At 36.4% G+C, this 26242-nt stretch overlaps 1 protein-coding gene across 10 annotated transcripts in view; it reads right to left on the reverse strand.

Moving 5' to 3' along the window:
- The window catches only part of LOC121313375 (aspartyl/asparaginyl beta-hydroxylase-like), an 83382-nt gene that overhangs the window by 32005 nt on the left and 25135 nt on the right, over positions 1-26242 (reverse strand). For 3 of the 10 annotated variants that reach the window (XM_041245820.1, XM_041245824.1, XM_041245821.1), the window contains 11 exons: positions 19033-19110; positions 16612-16695; positions 15780-16325; positions 12721-12765; positions 10125-10169; positions 9878-9904; positions 9713-9754; positions 7957-7998; positions 6361-6399; positions 5447-5479; positions 3273-3311 (listed from right to left, as the gene is read on the reverse strand). In XM_041245820.1, the coding sequence (XP_041101754.1) occupies positions 3273-3311; positions 5447-5479; positions 6361-6399; positions 7957-7998; positions 9713-9754; positions 9878-9904; positions 10125-10169; positions 12721-12765; positions 15780-16325; positions 16612-16695; positions 19033-19110 (1020 nt within the window). The remainder of the gene's footprint in view (positions 1-3272; positions 3312-5446; positions 5480-6360; positions 6400-7956; positions 7999-9712; positions 9755-9877; positions 9905-10124; positions 10170-12720; positions 12766-15779; positions 16326-16611; positions 16696-19032; positions 19111-26242) is intronic. The other 7 variants (XM_041245830.1, XM_041245826.1, XM_041245822.1 and 4 more) reach the window with 7 other exon arrangements.

Genomic DNA, 26242 nt, shown 5'->3' on the forward strand with positions numbered 1-26242 from the left:
ATAAGCCATTGTAAAATAAAGGATACAAAAATGCATATGAAAATAAAAGGGAAATCAGCCATTCACAGAATGATAAAGATCATGACAAATCAGAAACGTAGAAAAATATTTTATTTAGGTTGATGGTGGTGTTTATAAAGATTTTCAGCATTAGTTATTGTGAGAGAATAACTAACTCTCCCAGACTCAAAATAGCAATCACTTATTTAAAAAACATATCTGCACAATATAAAAAATTTCTCAGTACATTCGATCAGTGCCCAGTTTGCATAAAACTTCACACCTTTCATTCTTTTCAGCAACATAGTAAAACCATAATAAACTGGCAAACTGTCTAGAGATGAGTCTAATAAAATGCAACAGAAAACATTAACAGGACTGTCTGAACATCTGTTGATTTGACTGAGTAAAAACTTTAAAATCTAACACTATTTAGCAGGTGGTAAATGTATTTGTTTTTAATTTAAAACAGTAACAGTCTGGGTTGACAATTATTTATTTTAGCATGATTGTTTATAAGCAAATTATTTTATTTTAAACATTGCTCCAAACTAGTAGATTAACAAGTTCAATTTACCAATAATGTTTTACGCTGCAGACAATCATATTTAATACAACTAAATAATTGACCACATAATTCTGCAACTAGGTGCATGTGTTTACAGTTGAATATGTTCAACTATGTATCACCTTTGTATTAAAAGAAGTTATTTACAATAAGCAACTGGTAAATTTGGTCAGAACCATGTTGAAAAATTAGAAGTACAGTTGGGATACTAATAAAATTGGGATTTCTGCTTAAATGAGATACAACTCTGGGAGACAGTTCTTTCCAGTGCTATTTTTGTTGTTTAATTGGGATGTCACTTCATTTAATTGGGATTTAATTTTCAAATGATGAACAGAAATTGCTTTTCAGAGCAAGACAGGTTCACGCAGTGCAGGGCGGCGAGTACATGATTACACCGTGAATTGCTTAAACCACGCTGAATTCTTGAAGGAGCTGGTGCAAAGAAAGTTAGTGTGTCAACATCGTAGGTGCCTCGCCTTGTGGCAAGATATGATTTCATTCTTTTTCATTTCATGTAGAAATAAACAGTGATTCATTTTGTTTAGGAATAAAAAAAAAAAATGTACTCAGATTTTAAATTCTGTATTTAACATTTAACATGTGATTTCATTCTTTTTCTTTTCATTTAGAAACAAAGTGTGACAAAGGTCGTCTCAAATGCCTCGCGTTTAATTGGGACAGTCGCTTATTCTGGATATTTTTACTCTTCCCGAGGCATCCTGATAAAGCAGTGCTGACTGTATCAAGAAATGTGTTTAATCAGAGTTTGTCTTAAATGACAACTGACCATTACGAGGGAAGTTAGTACTTCTAACAAACAGGCTTCCCTCAGTCTCGTGTGGGTACTGACTGTGGGGTTTTGACAGCCCCTCTACAGGTAAGCATCCCTGCACAGTGCTACCTGCGGTAACTGCGAACGGGTGGACTCGTACCATACCAGTACCAAGGTCACCGACCCGCTCCATTCCCGACCCAGTACTGTACCGTTTCGAACCGGGACTTAGGTTACCGTACTGACATCGTGCCAAAATCACTGACCCAGTACTGTCCCGGTTCAGACCCGGTGCTACAGTAACTGAACCGGTACTGAACCGAGACAATGCTATATGGCAGATGCTCTTCTTGCCTGGGGCCAGAGTACACCAAGGAGGCACTGACTAACTGCAGTTTCTCTGAGTTTTGTGCATTTTTCTCCAAGCGCACGCTGGAGAAATGTCTCTGCCGTGGCTTAACAGAGCGCTCTGCGTCCCTTACACCAGGGTTTGGCCTCTGAACAGCTGTATTTGAGCCGTCTGGGTCTGTCCAATAAGGTAAAAGTGGGGCGTCCATCAGATGTGGCGTCTGCCTCGTGTTTGCCCCCACGACGAATACTGCAATTTTTGCAAGGCCTGTTTGACGAGGAAAATCCCGAAAGCCAGATCCATCTTAACCTTCAAGGTCACTGCGTCCATGATTTCAATGGCTGCGAAGGAAAAATGACACAGAGAACTGTGCACGCAGTCCTTTGTACCCTTTGAGGAGGGCATGACTGCATCACAGGCTCAGCCGAGCAGCTTTGGTATATGGTAATGGTTTGATTTCTATTTCAGGGAACCAGGGTTATGATAATAACCTAACGTTTTCCAGACTGTGGAAACATTATTATGCCACAGGTTTGTACGCTGGATGACCTGGTTAGTTTGAGGTCAACCACACCACAATCTACACATGGCAGTGAAAAATCGCCAGTCTATTGCATATGAGCTCAATATCCACTTCAGGACCATAAGCAAACAAATGTGAGAAACACACTGCACGAGTCTCATTTGAAGTGAAGACGACCTGAACCCACAACAATGGAGAGAACCCTAGCTCCTGCCTTCATCACCAGAACTGGCAGCTCTATCATTTGGTACCTGTGTTGTTCACTAATGAATCCTGATTTCCTCTGTCCAGTAATAATCTATATGTTCGAGTATGAAGAGCCCAATGATCGTTTAGAAGGGGACTCGCTTATGGTATGGGGATGCATCTGCACCCAAGTTAGCAGATTTACAGCTCTAGCATACACAGACAGAGTCTTGGACCCTTTAGTAACACCATTTGCTTTTGCAATTGGTCCTGAGTTTCTTCTAATGCAAGACAATACCTTTTGTCATACTGTCAGGGTTGTCATGGATTACCTTGAGCAGGAGACTATGGAGGTTATGGGCTGACAGGCAAGAAGTCTAGACCAAATTCCTATAGAAACATCTTTGGGACTCTCCTTGTGACAGAGAGCTTGGTATTGCTCCGACTGAAGAAAAGGGACGGATTTCCCCAAGTAGAAATCTGGCCCTCTGATTAGAAGCATGCCCTACTGATGTAGAGATTGCAGAGGACTCGATGTCTCAGACATTCATATGGATAATTTTCAAACTGTATGAAAAAAATTATCTCCAACAAAGCCTATAGGTATTTTGACTTCCATGGGTCTCGTGGATAATTTCTGTGTATAATAAGTGGTCCCTTGAAATAAAATGGATTCTTAAAAAAATGGTGTTTTGAAAAACTTCAAGTTTGAATTATTTCTCCTTTCATTTTTTGAATAGTGTAATTGGTTTACTGATGACGTTTTACATGAAACGTACATTTTCACTGTGAACGCAGAAAGCAACAATAATATTTTTAAAACCATGTAGGACACTGCACCTTTAAAAAAAGACAAAAATATATTTTTTACCTGCTTCCTCCTGAGTCTGCTCTGCTTTGACGGCTTCTTCTGTGAAAACAAATTGTGCACGTTTTTAGTAACTTATTTAATATAATGCCTTATCATGTATGTTCACCTTTTACCCCAAAATTTCTACAAACTTGCATGTATGTGTTTATTGAATAAGAAACTAAGTTTGTGTTTACTGCTACTTGTGAAGCTGTTGCGTTGCTTATTTCACACTCAACACATATACTGTACTGATGTGATTATTTTATATACCAGGGCAATTTCTTAAAAACTTATCTTTTAACCACTGACAAATAATATTCTTTGTTCTAGTTGCAACTAGGACAACAAAGACATGTTTAGACTGAAGCAATTTGCCGTGTCTGGGGCGGCACAGATGCGGTGTCACTAAGTGTAAATGGGAAATGCCAGTAAAATGCAGCCACGCTTTATTCCACCACTAAACCATCTTTCAAGGAGGTTCAGTGGCGGCACAGTAAGGGTACTGAAGGGCATTACTATCAGTATAACTGCTTGTTCAGTCACATGTTGATTAAAGAAATAAATCCAACAAAATGGCAAGTGACCCAGGCAGTAATTGGTCCCAAAAAGTATTACAGGAGCTTTCAGTGGTGTAGTCCTAAATCTTAAAGTACCGGAACGCCAATTCAAATAATATTTTTCTAAAAGAAATTATAGAAACTCATGTTTTATTTGTACATTGATCTTGAGGGTACATTCATTTTAATAGGTAATGCATGCATCTCGCATGCAACATTTAGGCTACTGCCCCAGTGCTGAGATTGATGTTTTTCCAGCCAAATTTGGCCTTTTGAACGCATCTAGAGGGATAATGTTGTCTTTGGTGGTTTGGTAATTTTTTTGGCTATTTTTATCATGCATGTCTTTTTTTATTTCAATTTTTTCCTATTATGTCAATTTAAGAATTGTATCAGTAAAATCTGAAAAAAAAAAAAAAAAAAGGATTTTTTAAAGACTATCTGCCAACAGTTGCGAACAATTTAATTGTGCACAACATTCTTAATATTTTTTTTTTTTTTTTTTAAAACAGCGGTTCTTATATTATAAGTTGTGAGTAACATTACCTACCAGTGTTTTTTATATATTCTTTTGTAATATATATCAAATCTTAACTGCAAGGACAGTTGTTCGCACCAATCCCTGGGAGTCTGACCGATGTACAAAACAGCTTTAAACCCCGTGCTCATGGCGACAACCGTAGGATGAACTTTTGCTGTTAGCTGTCGCCATCAGCATTTTTACAAAATAGTGTTATCCTTCAAGTAGTCCTGTAGTTTATAATATAAGTACTAATGTTCTCTTCAGGTAAGGTGAGCATATGGCTCTGTGTTCAGCGGGACAGTTTGGGACAGTTCAGGCTTTTCAACTTGCAACCCAATGATTTATTTATTCCTAGTGCTTATTCAATGGAAAGACTGATTTGATTTCTCGACAGAAAATAGATCGCTTCTTTGATGCCAAGGCACTGAAATTAGAGCAGTCTGGCACTATATCAGCATTTGCATTAAATAAATAAATAAATAAAGGTTCTGCTTATAGAAAAATGCTTGACTACACCACTGGGAGCTTTTGACCATGAGATGCTAATGAGTATTCCACAATAGTAGAAAAGTTAATGACACGCAGTGTTCTGCGTAATAAAGTGATGGCTAAATTCTCTCTGTATGTCTTCTATCTTTTCATTAGTCTATTGTGATATTCAGAAAGTATTTTGAAAAATATCAGGCATACCACTACAGGTATCAAAGGCATCATTGTTTTGATCACGGTACTGAACACTAGCAAATTATGTTAACGCAAGAACATCTGTCGCCTGTGCAAATCGGGGTAAGCCGACAAATTGCCAACACTGAACTGGCAATATCATTGTGTGTAAAATGTGAATTTAAAAAACGAAATGTGGCATCAGTGCAGACAGTGATCCTGCATTTTCTGTGGGAATACAGCTCAAGGTCAATAATCTTCTAAAGATCTACAAAGCCACAAAATAGCCTACACACAGACATAATCAAACGCATCAAAACAAAAGCTTTATAAATGAGTCTGGGGGAACAATACCACCAGTGTTTTATTGTTTATTATACCTGATGTAAAAATAGATCAATTTTAGAAATAAGAATAAAAAATAAAGTCTATTTAAACACAATTTTTACCTTCAGTATGCGCCGCTAAATGAATTTCAGGCTCTGGAAAGAAAAGAAACATGGAAACCATTATCATTCTGCTCAAGCGCCTTGGATAATTATTGTGAATCATCCCATTAGATTGAAATTTTAAAAACACAGCATGCCCACATAAGGGTATTGTTTTTTCTCAGCAAGATATAAATTAATAGGAACTGGAGAATGTAATCTTTTCTATATTCACCCTTCCACAGATTTTATTAAAATGTTTTACATCTCAACTTCTTGAATGAAGGGTTTTGTACCCCATTCAAAACTGCTTCAAAAGAGCATAGAAAATGAGGTTGAATCCTTTTCATGTGTGTTTTATGCAAACTGTAGCAGTGTTGAACAGAGACAGAGTTTAAAATGCTTACTGTCTACAACACCTGTCATGCACAGTAGGTCATGGTGACCAATTGTTGTACAGTAACATTCATCAACCACCCAGCTCGAAATTCAAAAAGCTATCAGCATGACAAAAAAAATGGATGCCCATGATGTATATCAATTATGCACAGAATAGTATTGAATACGATTACTATAATGCAAATTGGATAAGATGTGTTTTGGTAAGCAAATAAGATGTTTGTACCATGGTAGAGTATATTAAACAATGATTTACAGTAAGTTGAATAACCTTTGTCTTCTTAAGATACATGTAAGTGTGACATACAGATGGACAAAAGTACGGAAACCGACATGCCCATGCACCAAGAATATAAAACTCGGAATAACTATAGCTAAATAATGTTAACACCAAGTTTCATCAGTTGGATGAGTGGTTCTCCAGATATATGGAAAAACGTAATGTATAACATACATGTGTATGCATCCACTATCACTGGGGATTCCACCCTCTGCGGGGGATAATGAGGGTTAATTTTACTTTTTCTACATCTTACCTGGTTCAGATAATCCAGCTGCATCTTCTTCCTGGGGTTCTAAAAACCAAATGTATAAATAAATAAATAAATAAAAGAATTTCCTAAAAAAAACTACATATTGACCTGCTGAAACCAATACATTGGTCTAAATAATAGCCAGTATAACACGTTACCATGATTGAAGGTATCTCCAAACATTGACTTTTCAACACAGCTGTAATATTGTATACAGAAATTTACTTTTTCACTGTAAAATTGGTCAATTTATAAAATACATTTAAAAAAAAAAACTCAGTAACTTTATAAATTTACCAGTTATTTTATTACCATATATGTATTGGCAACAGGCACATTCAATTGCTTAGCACAACTAACCACTATAGAGCCACTATGCTGGACCACCTCCACTGGTTTGTGATGCTTTGAGAAGGGACCACTTATTTTGTTTAACCCCATTAAGACTGCTTGCTTAGTATATGTAAATATATTTGTACCCCTGAATAGACTAGTGTTCCCCTCTTCAAAAAATAGGCACAATATTTTAACATGCTTTATATTCCACAAGTGCAGTGGCAGGTATAACACAGAATGTTGCATTGGTTACCATAGTAACAAAAAATAATTGGGAGGGGTAAATTCAAGAACAAATATCCTACCCAGTCCTTCAGCATTGTTGGTAAATAAATAAACCTTGCAGTAGGCTTCTTTTTAGTTTTAAAAATAGAATATTTTTTTGGAAAGTCTGTTAAACATTGAAGAAAAGTAGTATAACACTTGCATTCTACATATTCAGGCTCTGTTTCAGCAAGTTGCTCTGAAAAGAAAATAATCATCAAAACCAGGCCTTAATAAAGTATACAAGCTGAGGTCAAGGCCACTCAGTCTCAGCAAGGATATGAAATTATAGTATAAAGTTAGTGATTGTAGCCGACAAAATAATTCCAGAGCTCTTAAAGGTTGTGCATTAGTATTCGTTAAATAAGACTCAAATGTCCAGTTTTGAAAGAAAAAAAACTTGTACTTTTATTTTAAAACATAATAAACTGTATGGTACTACACTTGATTATAGAAATCTCTCTTTGCAAGCCATGCTTTCAGTTTGTGAAGCACTTGCTTTGGTCATTTCTCCTGAAGGGTCAAGCGGTACCCACCCCTTCAATAGCTTCCTTCCTGTCATTAACCAACCAGCTACTTCCAACTAAATGACATGCTTCCAGCCACAAACATGACAGTGAAGACTGCTGAGGTGAAATGACACAGGAAGTTCAAGAGCAAACATACAACCAAAGAATAAATCATAGAAACTCTGAGTTTTATTTAAGCTAAACTAGTACTGGACCAGGTTTTAAAAAGAAAATGTGTGATATAAATGTCTTTCTTTCAAAACTGCACATTTGAGAGGTAATTAGCTAATAGAAGTACACAACAGGTAAGATGTAGGCAATTATTGTTTTTAAATTACAACTACTTTAACAAACGTATGTTTGCATCTATTTATATACAAATGTATTTTTCTATCTTTCTCAGCTGAAGTGCTGTATTGCGTAGGCATGATATGGCAAAGAGTAGTTATTATTTTAAGTCATTCTAAATAGAAAAAAAAAAAAAAAACACCTTTTTCAGGTACTGCATCTACCACGGCTTCAGTGGTTTCTTCTAAAAATAAACATATTTGTGTTGTTATTTATACTGCAAGCAAGACATGAATTTAGATTGTAAATAATCAGTTTAAAGAATTTTTACATTTTCTACAGTGATTCAGCTTCATAAAATAAAAATGCTGTATTGTACTTTCATAACACACATTACATTGTAAATGTTGGGGTTAAACCTCTTTAGAGCTCAGACTAAACAGCACATGTGACCAGGATTTTTTTTTTTAAGTAAACAGGGGAGGGATGCTAAAATAGTTATGGCTCTGATTTTCAGGCCCTCATATATAGAAGCAATTTCCCATGAGGCAACTCTCACTTAAAGCTCTCTGTTTTGTTTAAAAAAATAAAAAATAAAAAATAAACACATATACAAAAATGCTTCAATAGCATCAAACATTATTTTGGCCCGATTCACACATTTAACCATATACATATACAACACAATCTATATCACCACAAAATAAAGAGAAGTGCACTTTTAAATAGCAGCTATGACCTTTAACTTCTGTCAGCGACCATTTTGTTTCTGCTGATGTGGCGCTATTAGCCATCTTTATATGCTGAGATGTCACTGGCGGACATCTTTTTTTTCACAGCCAACCAGCTACTACTAGCAACACGGAGAAACAAACTTTTTCTTTACATTGTTCTCCAAGAATGGGGATACACTGCAGTGATTTGGGGAAAAAGGGGGAAGGGTAAGTAAGAATTCTTTGCTAGAAATCATTCCTCGTGCATATCACAAACATGCAAACATTCATACACAAATGGAGGTAGGAAATGTTCTTAGACTAAACAAAAACACTTTGGTTTTATTACCAAAAATTGATAAAATCAGGCCACCCTGCCACAAGGATATTGTTAGACCTTTCAAACTCTAAGGGAGGGGATTTTTTTTTTTTTTCGTTTAAGTCAAACTTGTGTTGCAATTGCAAATAATACCACATGGTTTAATTTGATCAGTTGTGTTATAGTACTGGCATAATGTTAGCATGGAAAAAATTTCATCTTCTGAATAGATGAATGATGGAAAGTAGTTTGTAAAGGCACAGTTTGCTCGTTAAGAAACTCTGCTATGTAGCAGATGGATGTTTAAAAAAGGCTACGTAGCGTCATCTAATCTGGGTCCTTTTTCAGGGACCACAGGTTGGGAATCTCTCTCTTTCTCTAACCCCCCCACCCCCGGAATGACTTCTAAAAATATATATATATATATATATATATATATATATATATATATATATAATATATATACTTATAAAAAGATACACTGTGGTGTACCTGTGTCCCCATCGTTAGCTCATATACTGGCTCAGGAAGAGGGACTGCAGCTGAAACAACATTTTTGTTTTAAAATATTTTGAGTTACCGTCTAATTATCTGGTATATCTCAGGAATACACAGTGGGTACAAGCATTTTTAGTTCATGGAAATAGTTGTGGACTTCAAGCATCATGTTTATCATTTTATTTTTTATGTTAAAATGTCTTGAATAGAAATAATCTTAAAAAGGTCTCCAATGTATATTATCCGATTATTCAATAGACGGATAAAAAGTTTGAATATAAAATAATGAATAAGACAGGTGTTAGATACTGAAGACTGGATTTGGTATGCAATGGCATATTCTATTAAAAGTTTGGAAAACGGAGGAAAAAAAAACAAAACGTTAAAAATCACTAGTGCTACCTACAATAAACCAACTTAAGACAAACCTTGGATTTCAGATTCCACATCCATGCTCTGAGATCCATAGACTGTTTCAAGCAATAAAATTAACATGTTAGTGGACTATAGATTTATCCTTTGCCTCTACAGAGCAAATTAAAACACTACTAATCAAGCTAGAATATCTAACAAAACAGCATCTCTCTACTTACCTTCATCTTCAGGATCAGGGTCAGGCGCTGCAAAACACAAAAATCCTATTAGGGAATTGTGCTTGTAATGCCTATTAAAAATTTATCATACAAAACAAAAAAAAATAATTCTGGAAAGTAAACAGTTCCTCCGTAAAGGCAAAAGTAATTTTATTGTAGTGTTTCCAGCTGGTTAACATATTACTTTTGTTTCTACATCAACACTAAAAAAAAAAAAAATCATATTTCGAGAAATCTGAAATAAAACCTTGGATTTCCTGTTCATAGTATTCCTGTCCTTCAGAATCGTCAGCTGAAAATAGGAGATGCAACAAGCATTGTAATAAACAAATAGGAAATGTTATAATTACCCTGAATTTATAAACAAAAAGCAGATATTTGGACAAAAAGGGCAGTTTTACACACAACAGTACAGTAGTTGGAAATGGCAATATTGTTTGGGACACAGTCCTCAAGCGTGTAACTGAATAAACCATTTGTGCTTTAGGGGCTTTATCTTTAGTTTTATAGTATAGTTTAAAATGGAGTGATATTAAAGAGCAACTCAATATGAACTGAACCAGTTATTGCTGAAAGTGTGTTATCAGGATAGGATACAGGTTTCATGCTCAGTATTTTTTATTACAATAACATTGTATTTACTTCTTGCATTAATAAGACTGTGCTACACAAGGTACTGAATGCTTATTGTAATCTGCAGAGATACATTCTGTCAAAGGGTTGCTCTTCTCTATACTCAATTGGCTCTGGTTCTACAAATTATAATAAAAAATCAACAGGGCAAATCAACAAGAAGCCTTCTACCACAATTGCTGACCAATGAGAAAAAACTGGTGTAAGACAGTTACAATTTCTATGTGTGTGTGAATATATTTTATATATATTATATATATATATATATATATATATATATATATATATATATATATATATATATATATAAAATATATATATATATATATATATATATATATATAGAAGTCTCCTTCAGTGAGAAATATCAAAGGAGAAATAGATATACTCCCGTTTCAATTAGAACATAAGAACATAAGAAAGTTTACAAACGAGAGGAGGCCATTCGGCCCATCTTGCTCGTTTGGTTGTTAGTAGCTTATTGATCCCAAAATCTCATCAAGCAGCTTCTTGAAGGATCCCAGGGTGTCAGCTTCAACAACATTACTGGGGAGTTGATTCCAGACCCTCACAATTCTCTGTGTAAAAAAGTGTCTCCTATTTTCTGTTCTGAATGCCCCTTTTTCTAAATCTCCATTTGTGACCCCTGGTCCTTGTTTCTTTTTTCAGGCTGAAAAAGTCCCTTGCGTCGACACTGTCAATACCTTTTAGAATTTTGAATGCTTGAATTAGTCGCCACGTAGTCTTCTTTGTTCAAGACTGAACAGATTCAATTCTTTTAGCCTGTCTGCATATGACATGCCTTTTAAGCCCGGAATAATTCTGGTCGCTCTTCTTTGCACTCTTTCTAGAGCAGCAATATCTTTTTTATAGCGAGGTGACCAGAACTGCACACAATATTCAAGATGAGGTCTTACAAGTGCATTGTACAGTTTTAACATTACTTCCCTTGATTTAAATTCAACACTTTTCACAATGTATCCGAGCATCTTGTTAGCCTTTTTTATAGCTTCCCCACATTGCCTAGATGAAGACATTTCTGAGTCAACAAAAACTCCTAGGTCTTTTTCATAGATTCCTTCTCCAATTTATATCTCCCATATGCATTTATAATGTACATTTTTATTTCCTTGCAGTACCTTACACTTTTCTCTATTAAAAATTTGCCATGTATCTGCCCAGTTCTGAATCTTGTCTAGATCATTTTGAATGACCTTTGCTGCTACAGTGTTTTCAACCTGCAGGTATTCCGGGGAGAACAATAGAGAAATAAAAAATATAGCAATAACTTACGTTACAACTGCTTAAATCATATGCTGCAACTACATGAGAACTTGACATGGCTAATAACAGTTAGGCTTTAAAGTCTCCCAATTACCAATAGAGTAATCTATATTTCATAAGTTTGCTAAGTCAGGCTTACTGGTCTGTAGTTACCTGGTTCAGTTTTGTTTCCCTTTTTGTGGATCGGTATTACGTTTGCAATTTTCCAGTCTGTCGGTACCACCCCTGTGTCAAGAGACTGTGACAGTTTGTAAGACTTCTTTCATTTCTTTGAGTACTACTGGGAGGATCTCATCCGGCCCAGGGGATTTGTTTATTTTAAGAGCTCCTAGTCCCTTTAACACTTCTGCCTCAATTATGCTAAAGTTATTTAATTATTTCAATTAAGTCCACAGCGCAAAGGAACTCTCAATAAAAGCAACAGTCTTTATTTAAACATATTTAAAAACCACAACAGTGGGTTACGCGTTTCAACCTGCAGGTATTCCGGGGAGAACAATAGAGAAATAAAAAATATAGCAATAACTTACGTTACAACTGCTTAAATCATATGCTGCAACTACATGAGAACTTGACATGGCTAATAACAGTTAGGCTTTAAACTGCTTAAATCATATGCTGCAACTACATGAGAACTTGACATGGCTAATAACAGTTAGGCTTTAAAGAATTAAAGAGTAACTAATTTCACATGCTAATTTAACTCGCCAAGTACAGCAGACCTCACGTTATGTTTTATATGTGTGTGTGTGTGTGTGTGTGCCAGGTATAACTTATAGAAGATATTTTTGGCTACTTTACCAGTCACATTTTAGATGACTTATTAAGCGTTTATCTTGCACATTTGCATTGTAAGATTACAGTAAAAATGAAGAGGTACACGACACCTTATAATTAGTTAAACTGTATAACAGGTGTTTTCTTACCTGTGTATTCTTGTTCAGGTGCTTCCTCCTCAGGTTCAGAAGCAACTATAAGGTGGTAAAGAAACTTGTTACAGACAAAGTGGAAACTTAGTGAACAAATAAAATACAGCAGTATTATTCTTTTCAAAGCTTTGTTTGAAAAGTTTGCATTCCACTACGTTTGTAAATTAAGCTGTAATTTCAAAGAAATACATTGTTTGCTGGAAAGCAATGCTTTAACTGACAGAGAAAGCAATGAACTTCAGGAAATGGAACAATTTATCAGCGATTGCAAAGTGAATCTTAACTTAGTATTAGACACCTCCAGTATTTTGACTAACTACCCTAGTAGTGGTTTATATTTTTAAACAAGTTTTTAACAAAAATGTAAATGAATGTAACTGACTTAAGGAGTTTTACTGTGGGGACAGTGAAGGCTAAAATAATTATACCCTACATGTTGCTGAGTATCAGAATTTAAACCACATTTACCAATTTCAGATTCACTTTTAAATTATTTAAATAGGAATAAACCAAGTCTAGAACAAAGCATGGTTTCCAATGTAGAGTAAAATTAGGTAACAACAAGTGATATGTAATCAGTTATAGCTGAAGTTACACCGTTTTATATGTTGCTTGACTTCAAAACAATAAACTAAAATACAGTAAATGCAGTTAAATCCATTAGATGTGAGAAATTAACCAACACATTAAGCTTCTGTAACTACAGTGCCTTGAAAAAGTCATAACACCCTTGAACATTTTTCACATTCTACTGCCTAAAAAATACAATTAAAAATGCATTGAAGTAGGAATTTGTTTCACTGATCTACACATCTACACTTTCAACGTGAAAGAACAATTATAGAAATATTCAAAAAGTAAATAAAAAAACTAAATGTCTTGATTGCATAAGTCTTCACACCCCTTGAGTCAATACTTGGTGCAAGCCCCTTTTGCAGCAATAACAGCCATGAGTCGTTTTGGATAAGCGTCTACCACCTTAGCACAGCGGGATGGTGCAGTTTTTGCCCAATCTTCTTGGCTGAATAGCTCAAACTCTTTCAAGTTGGCTGGGGATTGTCTGTGGACTGCAGTCTTCAAGTCTTGCCACAAATTTTCTATAGGATTCAGATCTGGGCTTTGTCTAGGCCACTCAAGGACATTCACTTTCTTCTTGCTGAGCCACAGCATTGTTGCTTTTGCTTTGTGCTTTGGAATCATTGTCCTGGTGAATCTTGTCTCTGGCAGACTCCCCAGTCCCAGGTCCCCCCCCCCCCCCCCCTCCATACAGGCCATGTTTGTGGAGTACTCTTGAAATTATTGAACAGTCAACATTTTCCCCCAATCTCAGCCAAAGACCTCTGTAGTTCTTTTAAAGTAAATCTTACGCCTATCAGTGACCTCCCTCAGCAGTTTCCATCAGCCACGGTTGATGACTTTGGAGGGATGGCCTGATCGAGGCAGAGTCTTGGTGTTGCCAAACTGTTTCCACTTTACAACGATGGCCCTAACAGAGCCCCAAGGGATATTCAAAGACATTGAAAGTTTTTATAGCCTTCCCCCAATCTGTACCTTTCAATAACTTTATCCTGGAATTCTTCTGGCAGCTTCTTGTTTGGCATGTTTTGCCATTTGCTTCAAATTCACTTCATACAACAGAAGCAGCTTGATTCTTCATCCAGGAGTATTCGAATCAGTTGAACTACTGTGATTGGACACAGGTGAGCTCTATTTATCTTATGTGCCTTGTTAAGGCAATTTGTTGTACCTGAGCTAATTTGGGTTTGCTATGACAAAGGGTGTGAAGACTTATGCAATCAAGACTTTTTTTTTTTTTATTTTTAATTACTTTTTGACTATTTCTGTAAATGTTCTTTCACGTTGAAAGTGTAGATGATGTTGTGTAGATCAATGAAACAAACTCCTACTTTTAATGCATTTTGAATTGTATTTTTTAGGCAGTGGAATGTGAAAAATGTTCAAGGGTGTGAAGACTTTTTCAAGGCACTAACTATTGATAAAAGCCCATTACCTTTGCGGTCCTATGTCGGACCAGGTCCGACATTACAATTTTCCCTTTCCAGTCCAATGTCGGACCCTGTCCGACACCAAAAAGACATAACGCACACGTCTCTAGTCGTTTTTTCTCCAGAAAAAGCAGAGAAAACCTTTCAAATGGCTGAATGAGACAGATAGGAGCTAAATGAAAAAAAGGGTGTTTCTCTTAGCCCCATGCATTACAGGGATAACACGGTCATTACAAAGGGAATAGCTGCTTCCGCATCCAGCGCTCAAAGAATATCGCGGACATTTGCAGAGCTTTTTGAGATGTTATAGTAATAAAATGACGACTTGGATCGCATTATTGAGGAGCCTGGTGATAAAACGAGTGATCAGGAGAGGATTTATCAGTATGCATGTCTATAAAGAGGTATGTGAACAATACAGTGAACAAGGGGTGGGGCTTAGCTGTAGATAACAAACTGAGTGTTTTTTTGCGATTCAATGCCTTTTGAACCTGTTTTACTCTGAAAAAAAATATTTTAAACAGCGTGTGTAAATAAATTGGACCTGACGTGCGCTGTGTTCTTCCCAGGGGCAATTTATTGACCCCAATTTAATAAAATTGCTAAAAACAAGAGAGGTTTACATAGCAGGTTTTTCAAATTAAGTTGTGGTATTAAGATTCATCACTGCTTAGATCAATAAAATAGGCTCCAGTGTATATGATTATTATTACTTATTTCAGTTCACATATGAGCTGGTGTGTCTTGCATACAACTACAAATTCTGGTCCAAGTTCTTATCCTAATAAAACCAATTCGACACACTACACCAGTAATTGGTGAGGTTTGATTTAATTCTTCACATACTGTAGTAGCATGAAACAATGGGCATTTTTCCTTGCTACCTCTTGAAAAATTATTGACACCCTGTATCCTGGCTAGTCCCATGAAGATGTAGAAAATGTATTCATGCAGATTTATGTAAATCAACTGCTTCATATCGTATAAGTGTTCATCTCTTTGGTATGGTTAAGTATTGTACATTTAGACAAATGTTAATAGTCTCACTACCTTCTTCACCAGTGGCTTCTTCCACAGGATCTTCAACAAATGCAGTCTCCTCCACTGGTGCCGCTTCTTCAGTTTGTTCTTCCTCAGCATCTGCTTCCCCAGTCTGTGCCTCAATTTCTTCATACTGTTCTTCCACAGATGCAGTCACATCTTCTGCCTGTTGTTCATCCTCTTCAATTATAGCATCTTCCAAAGGGGTGGCCTCCTCCATCTCCTCCTCCAATGGGGCCTCTGTTTCTTCATCTTCCTCAGCTTTTTCTTCCGCAGATGGAACCTCCTCAAACTCAACTTTTTCCTCCCCTAATGGGGCCACTTCAACGTCTTCCTCCACTGTTGGGGCAGCCTCTTCCAAAGGTGCTGCCAGTGTTTCTACCTCCACTTCCTCTTCCTGCTCCTCCTCCTCTAGAGGTATGACTTCTTCAGCTGCTTCCACCGGGTGCTCTATCTCATCCTCCTGTAACTCCTCAAATAGAGCCTCCTCCTCTTCGGCCTCCTGCAATGGGATCTGGTCTTCTTCCGGGGATAATTCCTGTTCCACACTCTCTTCTACAAAGAAAGTAGTAGAGTATATATGTACTGCATTTCTACTGCTGGTAATGAATATACTTTTCATACTGTTTTACTTCTGTAAGTCACTTTGGATGTATTGGATTAATACATAATTAATACTTGGAGCTTGCTCATTTAACTGGTAAATTACCTGTAATGTAATGTGAAAATCTGTGTAATGTAGTTTATGTATAAGGTAGTTTTAGTTAAAAACTAAAACTACCTTATACCTTATTAACACATTTTGGTAGTACTGTATAATATATACAGATTGAATACATACCAGGTGGAGGTTGTGCATTTTCCTGGGCCACATTTGAAAAAATTGCTTCTTCTACTACAGGCTTGTCAGGCTCAAGCTCAGGCTCTAGTGGTTTAAAGAGAAAACAGACTGGCTCATCAACACTTTGGAGTAAGCAAACTGAATCGAATGCATCAATGCAATCACATTTTACCAGTATTTGAATAACCAGAATAAACAAAAGCTAAACTAATGGCAATATACCAATTATAAAAATGTAACACATTAATCCAAATAGATACCAATTAATTTTTACATTATTTGGAAAGCACTACTTTTATGCCTTTAACAAAAACATTTTTCACTTTTACTTGTACATATTGATAATCACACATTCATAGAACACAGAAGTTCTAAATCCAACACAGAAGCAATGAACATGAGACTATGCTGTCTTTACTCCCAGTCAGTATATATCCCTCCATTTTTTATCCCTTATTGGCAATTAATAATCACATCACTGGACCCCCTCAAATTCTGTTGAAGATCTAGCAGTGCTTTGCTTGCATTTATCCTATATGTTCCACTGGCAATATGTAGATATTTCCAAAATGCATTGAACTATTTGTCCCCAGTACCAAGCCCCTTTATGTATTGTAGTTCAAATTTACTCCAGTGTTCTAGCTGCAACCAGGCCGTGTAACTGAAAAAAAAAAAAAAAAAAAAAAAAAAAAACCAAAAAACAAAGGAGAATTGTATAAATAATGTATGTAATAATGCAAGTAAATATTTGAATATACTGGATTCACATTTAAAAATAAATAAATAAATAAATAAAGCACAAAAGAATGCGGGCCACTTATGGTAATATAGCAGATTACAAAATGTTGGTTAACAGTTAAAATGTTCTGCACTGACACCGGATCTCTTCACTATATGAAGACATCTACTGGCCTGTTCAAGTGCAGTAATACAGTCTGTTTTCCAGAAGGTAATGAGCATTATTCATAAGCATTCAAACAAGTTACTCTGAACTTTGCAGTTAAATTTAAAAATATAAGCAATTTATCTCCATCTGTTCAGTTTTCTATTTTAAACGTACTGAACGCTTCCCAGGTTTTGTTGACCCAGAAAAATCCCTCTATTACAACCATGAATAACACTTTGTACCACAATTTTTGTTCCTGGGTAGTAAGTGTTATTTCCTAATTGCTTATGCCTCAAAAGTACAGAAAATAGCTATTATTCCCCCACAAACTTTGCTTTTGTGACCAGGACAGTGATATTTTAAAATATCACTATTTCCAATGAGAAAACGGGCGCTTTTGTTTCTTTTCGTTCACATAAACTCATAAAAAAACAACATATGAATCCAAATTAACGTGTATTTATACTAAAGTAATACAAAAATGACTACAAAAGATTTAGAAGTGAGTAGTTTTTCGAGATTTACGATTGTACTGTAAATACATGTTAATTTGGATTCATATGTTGTTTTTTTATGAGTTTATGTGAACAAAAAGACACAAATTTGCCCGTTTTCTCATTGGAAATAGTGATATTTTGAAATTTACCTGTCCTGGTCACAAAAGCAAAGTTTGTGGGGAATAATAGCCATTTTCTATACTTTTGAGGCATAAGCAATTAGGAAATAACACTTACTACCCAGGAACAAAAAAAAAAATAATAATAATAATTGTTACACGGTGTAATCAACAAACATTGAGAGCGCTGGTCAGAATAGAGAGAGAGCTTCAGTCTCCAACTTAAGAGACTAAATGAGTAGTGTTGATTAGCCAATGTACAAGGATTTGAATTCATTACCAATTCTGCATACAAATAAATGATGTAAACATAGCTATCTATAACTTGCCCATTTTAATATTCCTCCAATATAAAATTTGCTCTAAAAACAAGTGTTATTGTTGCATAAGCCTGCCATGGACATTAAAATACCTCAATGCAGTTACGTATAATGCAAAAATGAAACATTTCATATGTGTTCTGTATATTAGCATGTCTTCAATAATTACGACACACTGTAGCGGAATAAAAATAATCCGTCTGAATTCAATTCTTTCAACTCTACTACCACATAACTCCACTCAGTCATTCAGCATTGTTCATAATTTATTCATATCTAGGGTACCAAAAAACATGAGACGACTCATTAAAATTTTTAGCTGATTTAACAAGGAGACAATGATCTATTCAGGGGTACCAAGTAAGAAGCAAATCAGCAAAAATGGGCAAGAAAATCCCAGTCCTTCTGTAAATCTTTTGCCGTTTCAGTAATCTGTGTCGGTACTGTACCTCAGACAGAACATGCTGAACACGTGTTAGACCTCAGGTGTGCTGGCACGCAGTAATGTAATGGGCTATTGATCAGTATGAAAACAGCTGCCACGTATAACAAAAAAATTGAAGAAAAATATCTATGTGTAAACTACATTTTCATATTACCTTCTTCAGATGGCTGAACTGTCTCTTCTGCTCTTCCTGCAGACGTTGAGTCCAGAGGAACAGGTCGGTCTTTTAATCCTGCATTTAAAAAAAAAGACACTGATCCATGAAGGCATTGTGGAGTACAGGTGTAATTACTATACAGTCTAGGTGTAAATTATACTGGTAGTGTGAGGTGCACTACCTGCTTTTTATTCTTTGTTACATGAAAAGGCTTTCTACAGGGCCAAAACTTGACAATATGTACACTGTTGAAGAATACAGTGGAATATCAGTTTCCTTATAGCTAAGCCAGTACTATCTCAAGACTACAGCACTTGTACTGTCTGGAGTATAAAACATGACAAAAGATAAAACCTGACTCAGAACATTTAACAGTTGTTTTGCATCATGGGAGTCGTTAGGCACATGCACAATACTGTTAATAAATACATAAATAAACATGGAAATGACAATTACATAGTTGTTAGCTTGGCAACTTAAATGGATGTTATTTGCACAACGTACTGCACACTATACAATAGACACTTTGATTGTTTGTTGTCATTTGGTAAAATAGATGGAGTACAACTGTAAGTTTCTTGTGGGTAGAAACATTTTGTAATTTGAGTTAAGAGGCTCTGAAGCAATCTGCTGCAAAAAAACACAGCAAAGCCAATTTGTATTGCAACATAAAAATACTGTTTTTAAAACAGTATTTTAGGCATATGTAGTGTTTCCATAATTTAACAATATTATATATTCTAAGATTTCCCTCAAAGAATAAAAAAGAAAAAACCCACAGGACTATGGCCTATTCAAATGGAATTTTTTGTTTTGAGGGGGGGGGTTGCTGTTGGTTACAATTTATGAATTCCATAGCCCAGCTTCTAGTGAATGCAGCAGACCCTGCCAGTGCCGTGGCTGCAGAGATGAATTTCACTTGTCATATTTTAAATCAAAACTGTACATGGCTTTGCATAGCCACTTAGATTTGCATTATCTTCAGTGAATACAATTATCGTAATTTTTCCAAACAGAACATTGGAGATAGCTTACCCTTTCCTGCAATGGAACTTTCCACAGAACCAGTTCCCTGTGTGATCATTTTATTTTGCATTGCCATACTTGAATATGTAGACTCTCTTTCATATACATATGTGGATTTATTATTAATTGATTTAGCACGTTGCAACATTTCGCCCACGTGGATTCGCTTACGTACATTATCAAGCCCTACCTATTTTACGGCCGTGAAAAACGTGACACAGACTATGAAATCCATTTTTTACTGTGAAAATTGTCTTGTGTACTTTTACCCAACACTTAAATCCAATGAAGTTGTGTGCCAGTCCAGTTTCCTGATGTGATTATAAACTTGTTTCAATTTCAAAAAGAAAACTGGACAGGATTTATTGATTGACACTTAACAGCAGCCAATAACAACTCTGGGCTCTCCTCACTGATTGGGGGATATGGGCATCTGGGGCAGGTTTAGTATCCTGGGAGAGCTCAACTGGTATTGTTAATGCGAGTATCCAAAACGAATTAAAAAACACACACTACAATAATTACTGCATCGGATCATGTCCAATAATTTTGCATTCTACATGGCGATGGTGCCAAACTATTTTGTACAACCTGCAATGTTTCATAGGGTCACATACGTCGACCTACGATCCAGCGGAATTAGACTCTGACAACAATCAAAAAACGAAAAAAGGTTGCAGATAGTGCACTGCTTCAAAACGAAAAGGTAAAAAAATAATATTAATTCTGAAACGACGATACGTGAATGTAGTAATGTTAAATATTATTAGTTCTGCTCAAGACAGACGGCAACAGTTGGAACTGATTTAAAACAAAATATATTAATAATGCAGGTTACTCTTGATCTCTGTATCATTATCCTGTATTTCTTCACACTCATATTCTCAGTGACTTTTAGAAGCAACACCACAGATTACATTCTTGACAGTAAGTTAATATATACAAGTTTTTAATTTCATAAAATATTAGATTTCATTAAAATATTATCAATCTTATCGTGGGGTCTCAATCGATAGATAATTTGTTTATCATAGTTACAAACCTAGTGTTAATGGACAACATGCAAAATGAAAACCAATTTCTCACAATAGTCTGGTCCCAAATCTCAGAAGTTTGGAAAATGGGTTAAAATGTGGTATACAATGATTCCTTATGCTTTTCACCTGCTGAATCCAAAAATGCTGTATACCAAGCAAAAATTTCAGTTTTTTTCCCTCAAAATTAGGAAAAACAAAATGGCCACCAATTGTACTGTATACCTTCTGATCTAACTGGGATAGAATGATGATCCTGGTGTCTTTCTACATTTCAGGCATCCACAAATCCATTAAAACTACATGAACTTAAAAGGGGTTTCTAGGTATAGTAAGTTATTTTCAAAATGGCAGCCATACAGGTATTGATTATCTATTAATTTATGTACAGCGAGAAATATGTAGTCATTACTGTGGATGAAGCCTTGTTCTGCAAGTTGATGCAACTTAAATGGGCAAATAAGATTACCAAGAGTTCCTGATCCCTAGTGTTGTCTTCACACTACAGTGCACTTCATGAAGGCAATAGGCCAGCATTTACAGTTTACAGGACTTTTAGAGGGTTGGACCAAGAGTGCCCTGCTAGGGCAGAAAAAAGCAGAAAATACAATGGCTGGCAAAGGTGAGGAGAAAACAATAACAGCACACAAAATCACAGTCTAAGCCATGTGGCAGATACTTCTACCACCGTTTCTTGAATACCTGCTGAACAAAGACATGAATTCAAACAAAATATTGAGAAAGCAGATACTAAACATCTAATTACAATCCCGTCAACACAGAGGTTCAGAGATGTGCTCTCTCAGTTTGGTGAAAGACGTGCTGCAGAACCAAACTTAACCCTTTGCAATCCATTTATTCAACGCCTGTCAGGCAGGTCAGGTCCAATTTATTTTCACACGTGCTGTTTATTTTACACACACTGTTTAAATCCCCCCCCCCCCCCCCCCCCCCCAAAGTAAAACCGGTTTAAAAGGGAATTGCAATGCTAAGTGAAATCAGTACTGCATCTCCAGCCAAGCCCCACCCTGTGATCGCTGTATTTTTCTCATACCTCTTTACAGACGTGCATACTAATAAATCCTGATCACTCTATCACCAAACTCCTCAATAATGCAATACTAGTCATTATTTTACCACTAGAACATCTGAAAAAACTCTGCAAACATCAGTGATATTATTTGGGCGGTGGATGCAGAAGCAGCTAACTCCTTTGTTTATGTCTGCTTATCTCTGTGTGGTGCAGCTGCTAGGGCTATTGCGCTCATGCCCCTTTTTTCTGTTTCATTCAGCTCCTATCTCGTCTTTTTTCTGAGAAAAAAAAAACTACTAGAGACCTATGCTTTACGTCTTTTCGATGATGTCTGACAGGGTCCGACATCGGAACACAAAGAATTAAAGTTGTGGTGGAAATACCTACACATGGTAAAAGTATTACTAATGTTCATCAGGGATTGTGGGAGCTGCAGTTGTCAGCATTCTGCTGCATGCTTTCCTATTTCCACAGATATGACCATACAAATGATGTGAAGTGTGGAGTCAACTATCTTGCAGAGATGAACCAACTTCCTGATGAGGTCCTTGAGCAATTCAAAAGGGGACATTTTGTAGTAAAAGGTGGGAAAGACCAAATTCAACCAAGTAGATCCAGATCAGGAATGGTTTAAATGGAACGTCCAGAAAAGGAGGAATTATAGAAATAACAAAGACTGTATCTGCTTTGAGTAGATGGGCTCCGTCTTTCAACCTGCGATCACAAATTGCGGCTGACACAAGGCAACGTCATGGTCTCTTTAGATGACTCCCTGACACACAAGGAAGCAAGCCTGAGCTGTAGACACAAAGACTCTGAAGCTGAAAAGCAAGTTGTTCAACTCTAAGAAATTTGGTATGTTCATAGAACACAATGTAGGTTGAGACACTGGAAAATATTGCGACAAAAAAAGGAATAATGGAAAGAACAAATGTGCTTCTTAAAGTGAAAGACTTTGGCCAGAGGCAGGCTGAAGAATTTGTTAGTGACAGACTTATTCTATCTTAAAATGGAAGTCCACCAAAAAGGTTCTCCGATCACTTGCCAAAGAACAAGTCACTCACTTTTTCAAATGTCTTATGTTCCCAAAGCATCCGATCAAAAAGACAAACTACTAAAAGCAGACAGATCCACCCTACAAGGCTTGTCATTGCATATGAAGCAGGCAGAAAAGTTGATTTAGATAAAATACTAAAGCATTCATCTCTCCTAGTGACAGTGGGACTGGAAGTCTCCACACTGTACAGAAATCAGTTCTTATTGATGAGCTGACCAAGGGCATCAATTGTCCAGCAACAATTGAAATCCTCAAAGGTGCCACACTCATACTAGATGGGCAAGCACTGATCATTGCTCTGGGTAGGGCAAACAATGCAAAAACATTTGGTGACTTTGCAGATGCTTTTGCCACGATCGGTCAACCATTCCGATTCAGGATATACTCGCATGGACATTTTGTTTTTTGACAGGTATAATCAGGATTCAATCAAAGCAGGAACAAGGGCCAAAAGAAGAGGAGCACCTATTCGAAGACATATCAGAAGATGTACAGTTTCCTATCCCACCCTAACAACAAAGCTGACCTGGCATGATTTCTATCCGAGTTGGTTAGCACATTAAAGCAAGACAATTGTAGTTGCTGGGGGATTCCTAGAAGAAACACAAGTTGCATGCAATAACCGTAGCACTAACGCCACACACCTTGAATGTTTCCACGAGGAGGCAGGCACTAGGATTGTGCTTCAGTGTGAATGCAAGTTCTGATTGCACTGTGGTGTCTGCACGGGTCACAGATGTATTGCTGTTACTCGCAGCACATTATGAAAGTATGAGGTGCACACACTTGTGGAAGAAGGCAGGAACACATAAGAAGCCAAAGTTCATTCCTGTGAGGAAGGTGATTAAATCATGTGACTTAGACCATTCAACTGCAAAGCTACTTCTACCCTTCCATGACATAACTGGTAGTGATACAACCTCGTTTCTGTCTGGACACACAAAGAAAACAGCTTTCAGTGTTTTGTTTTTTTTGTTTTGTTTTTTTTCCCCCAGCACAAAGAACTGCTTTGTGGCCTTGGACAAGAACCTCTTAGAGGAAACAATGGTGAATGTAAAATTTCCAAAAATCCCAATGTGGCCTCAACAGACAGTTATACTTTTCAATAAAGCAGTGTGCCCTGAACTTCTTCCCCCAACAACCAATACTGTGAGGCACCATATCAGAAGGACACATTTTCAAGCCTCAATTTAGTTTAAAGCCACTCACTTGAAACCTAACCTTCCACAACAATAGGATGGAAACTGAGGGCACCAGTTCTCCTATTTCTTCCACCTCTACCTGCATCCTGTATGCAACTCCTAACATGTGGCTGCACCACCACATGCTCTTCTCTGAGGTGCAAATGTAGAAAATCCAGACTACCTTGTACTGGTACTTGCAAATGTGTAGACTGTATGAACAAAGATGACAAATTAACATGTATGTTGATATAATCTGCAACAGAAAATGTACTAATACTTTATTTTATATTCTTTGGGTGGTATGTAAACTTATGCATGTGTTAAAATTATCATGCATGAATTATTATGGCTGACATTTTGAAAATAACTTTGACCATACCTACAAACCCTTTTAATACATGTTTGTGGATACCTAAAAATGTAGAAAAAGACACTTAGATCATCATTCTATCCCAGTTAGTTCAGACGTTAGAGGTATACAGTACAGTTAGTGGCCATTTTGTTTTTCCCAATTTTGAGGTCCAAGAACACACATTTCAGCTTGGTATACAGCATTTTTGGATTCAGAAGGTAAAAATCACTGGGAATCAATTGTATACCACCTTTTAACACTAGAACTACTGGACGTACATACATACCTAGAACTGTCACAAGTCTTTTTTTACGCTATATTAAAATGCATATAAAACTACTGCAGTGTTGCATGCTACAAAACGGTTCTGTCAAAAGTAGTCAATAAAACGTGTTTATTTTAACACACCAAACCTAGTGCTTACCTTTTGATTCCGATTTTCTCACATGTATTTTCACATAATTTCTTTCTAAATCAGACATTTTGATGTTATTGTTTGTTTTCCTTCAGGATATTGTCTGTGACAGTTTTTGCAGCCTGCTTGTTACACGCGAGGGGAAACCTGTTACAACACGAGCACTGACACTAGATTTGGGGGTGGCAGGGGACTTACAATTGCAAATGCTGGGCTATAAAACAGTGGTTTTAGCAGCTCAGAGACAACTTTTGACATGCAGCGGGAGGTTACGACACTGTGAAGCAATAGAGAATAGTGTCGGACATTGATTTGTTTGTTTGACTGTTGTATACAAGTGTTTTCTGTTTACCCTTTTATTTTGTGCCTGAATTTGAGTTAGCTATTCAACAGTAAATTCAGTCTCCAGTCTTGCAATAGCTGGTTTGGTAAACTATTATTCAGTAACCTTTTTTTTTTTTTTTTTTTTTTCTTCAATATAAAATCACGCCTAAGACTTGCTGTGCAGTCATGTGTTGCATTGGTCTATTCATTTGAACTAGAAAAATAAGTATTTCAAAATAGAAAATAAGTATTTTTACAGCTGTTGATAGATAAATCACATCTGAAAATGGCTCCTGTAGCTATTCAAAACAAGCGCGAACCTCAAGTTCAGCAGCACTAAGCCAAACCCACTGTTTTACTATGACAGTCAAAATGACAGCTGCAGTAGTTATAGGTATAACGTATTATACCTCCATAAGATTCTGCAACCCTGGGTCTACTGGTGGTTTCAGATGTTATATATATTTAGGAAAAGTCAAAAAACCACAGGTGCCTAGCTGCCAAATCAGTGGAGAAAAATGTATTTAAAAAACGTGATGCGCCAACAAGACCACTCTGTTAGCTCTAGTGTTAACACACAGTGCCTTATGAAGTCTATTTTTCTGAGAATGGATGTAATCAATGTAATCATATTTACAGTTCAGAAAAGTTATTTCCCAGGAACATACGCTTGAAAGTCCGTGACTGGTGCAGATTTCACTATTGTCTGATACTCCTGAGCAGTATTGCTTTATCCCTGCAGGATCAATGAGACAGTGCTTTCATTCAAAGTTTTTCCTAAA

This window comes from Polyodon spathula, chromosome 3 (genome assembly GCF_017654505.1).
Source record: "Polyodon spathula isolate WHYD16114869_AA chromosome 3, ASM1765450v1, whole genome shotgun sequence".
Taxonomy (NCBI): Eukaryota; Metazoa; Chordata; class Actinopteri; order Acipenseriformes; family Polyodontidae; genus Polyodon; species Polyodon spathula.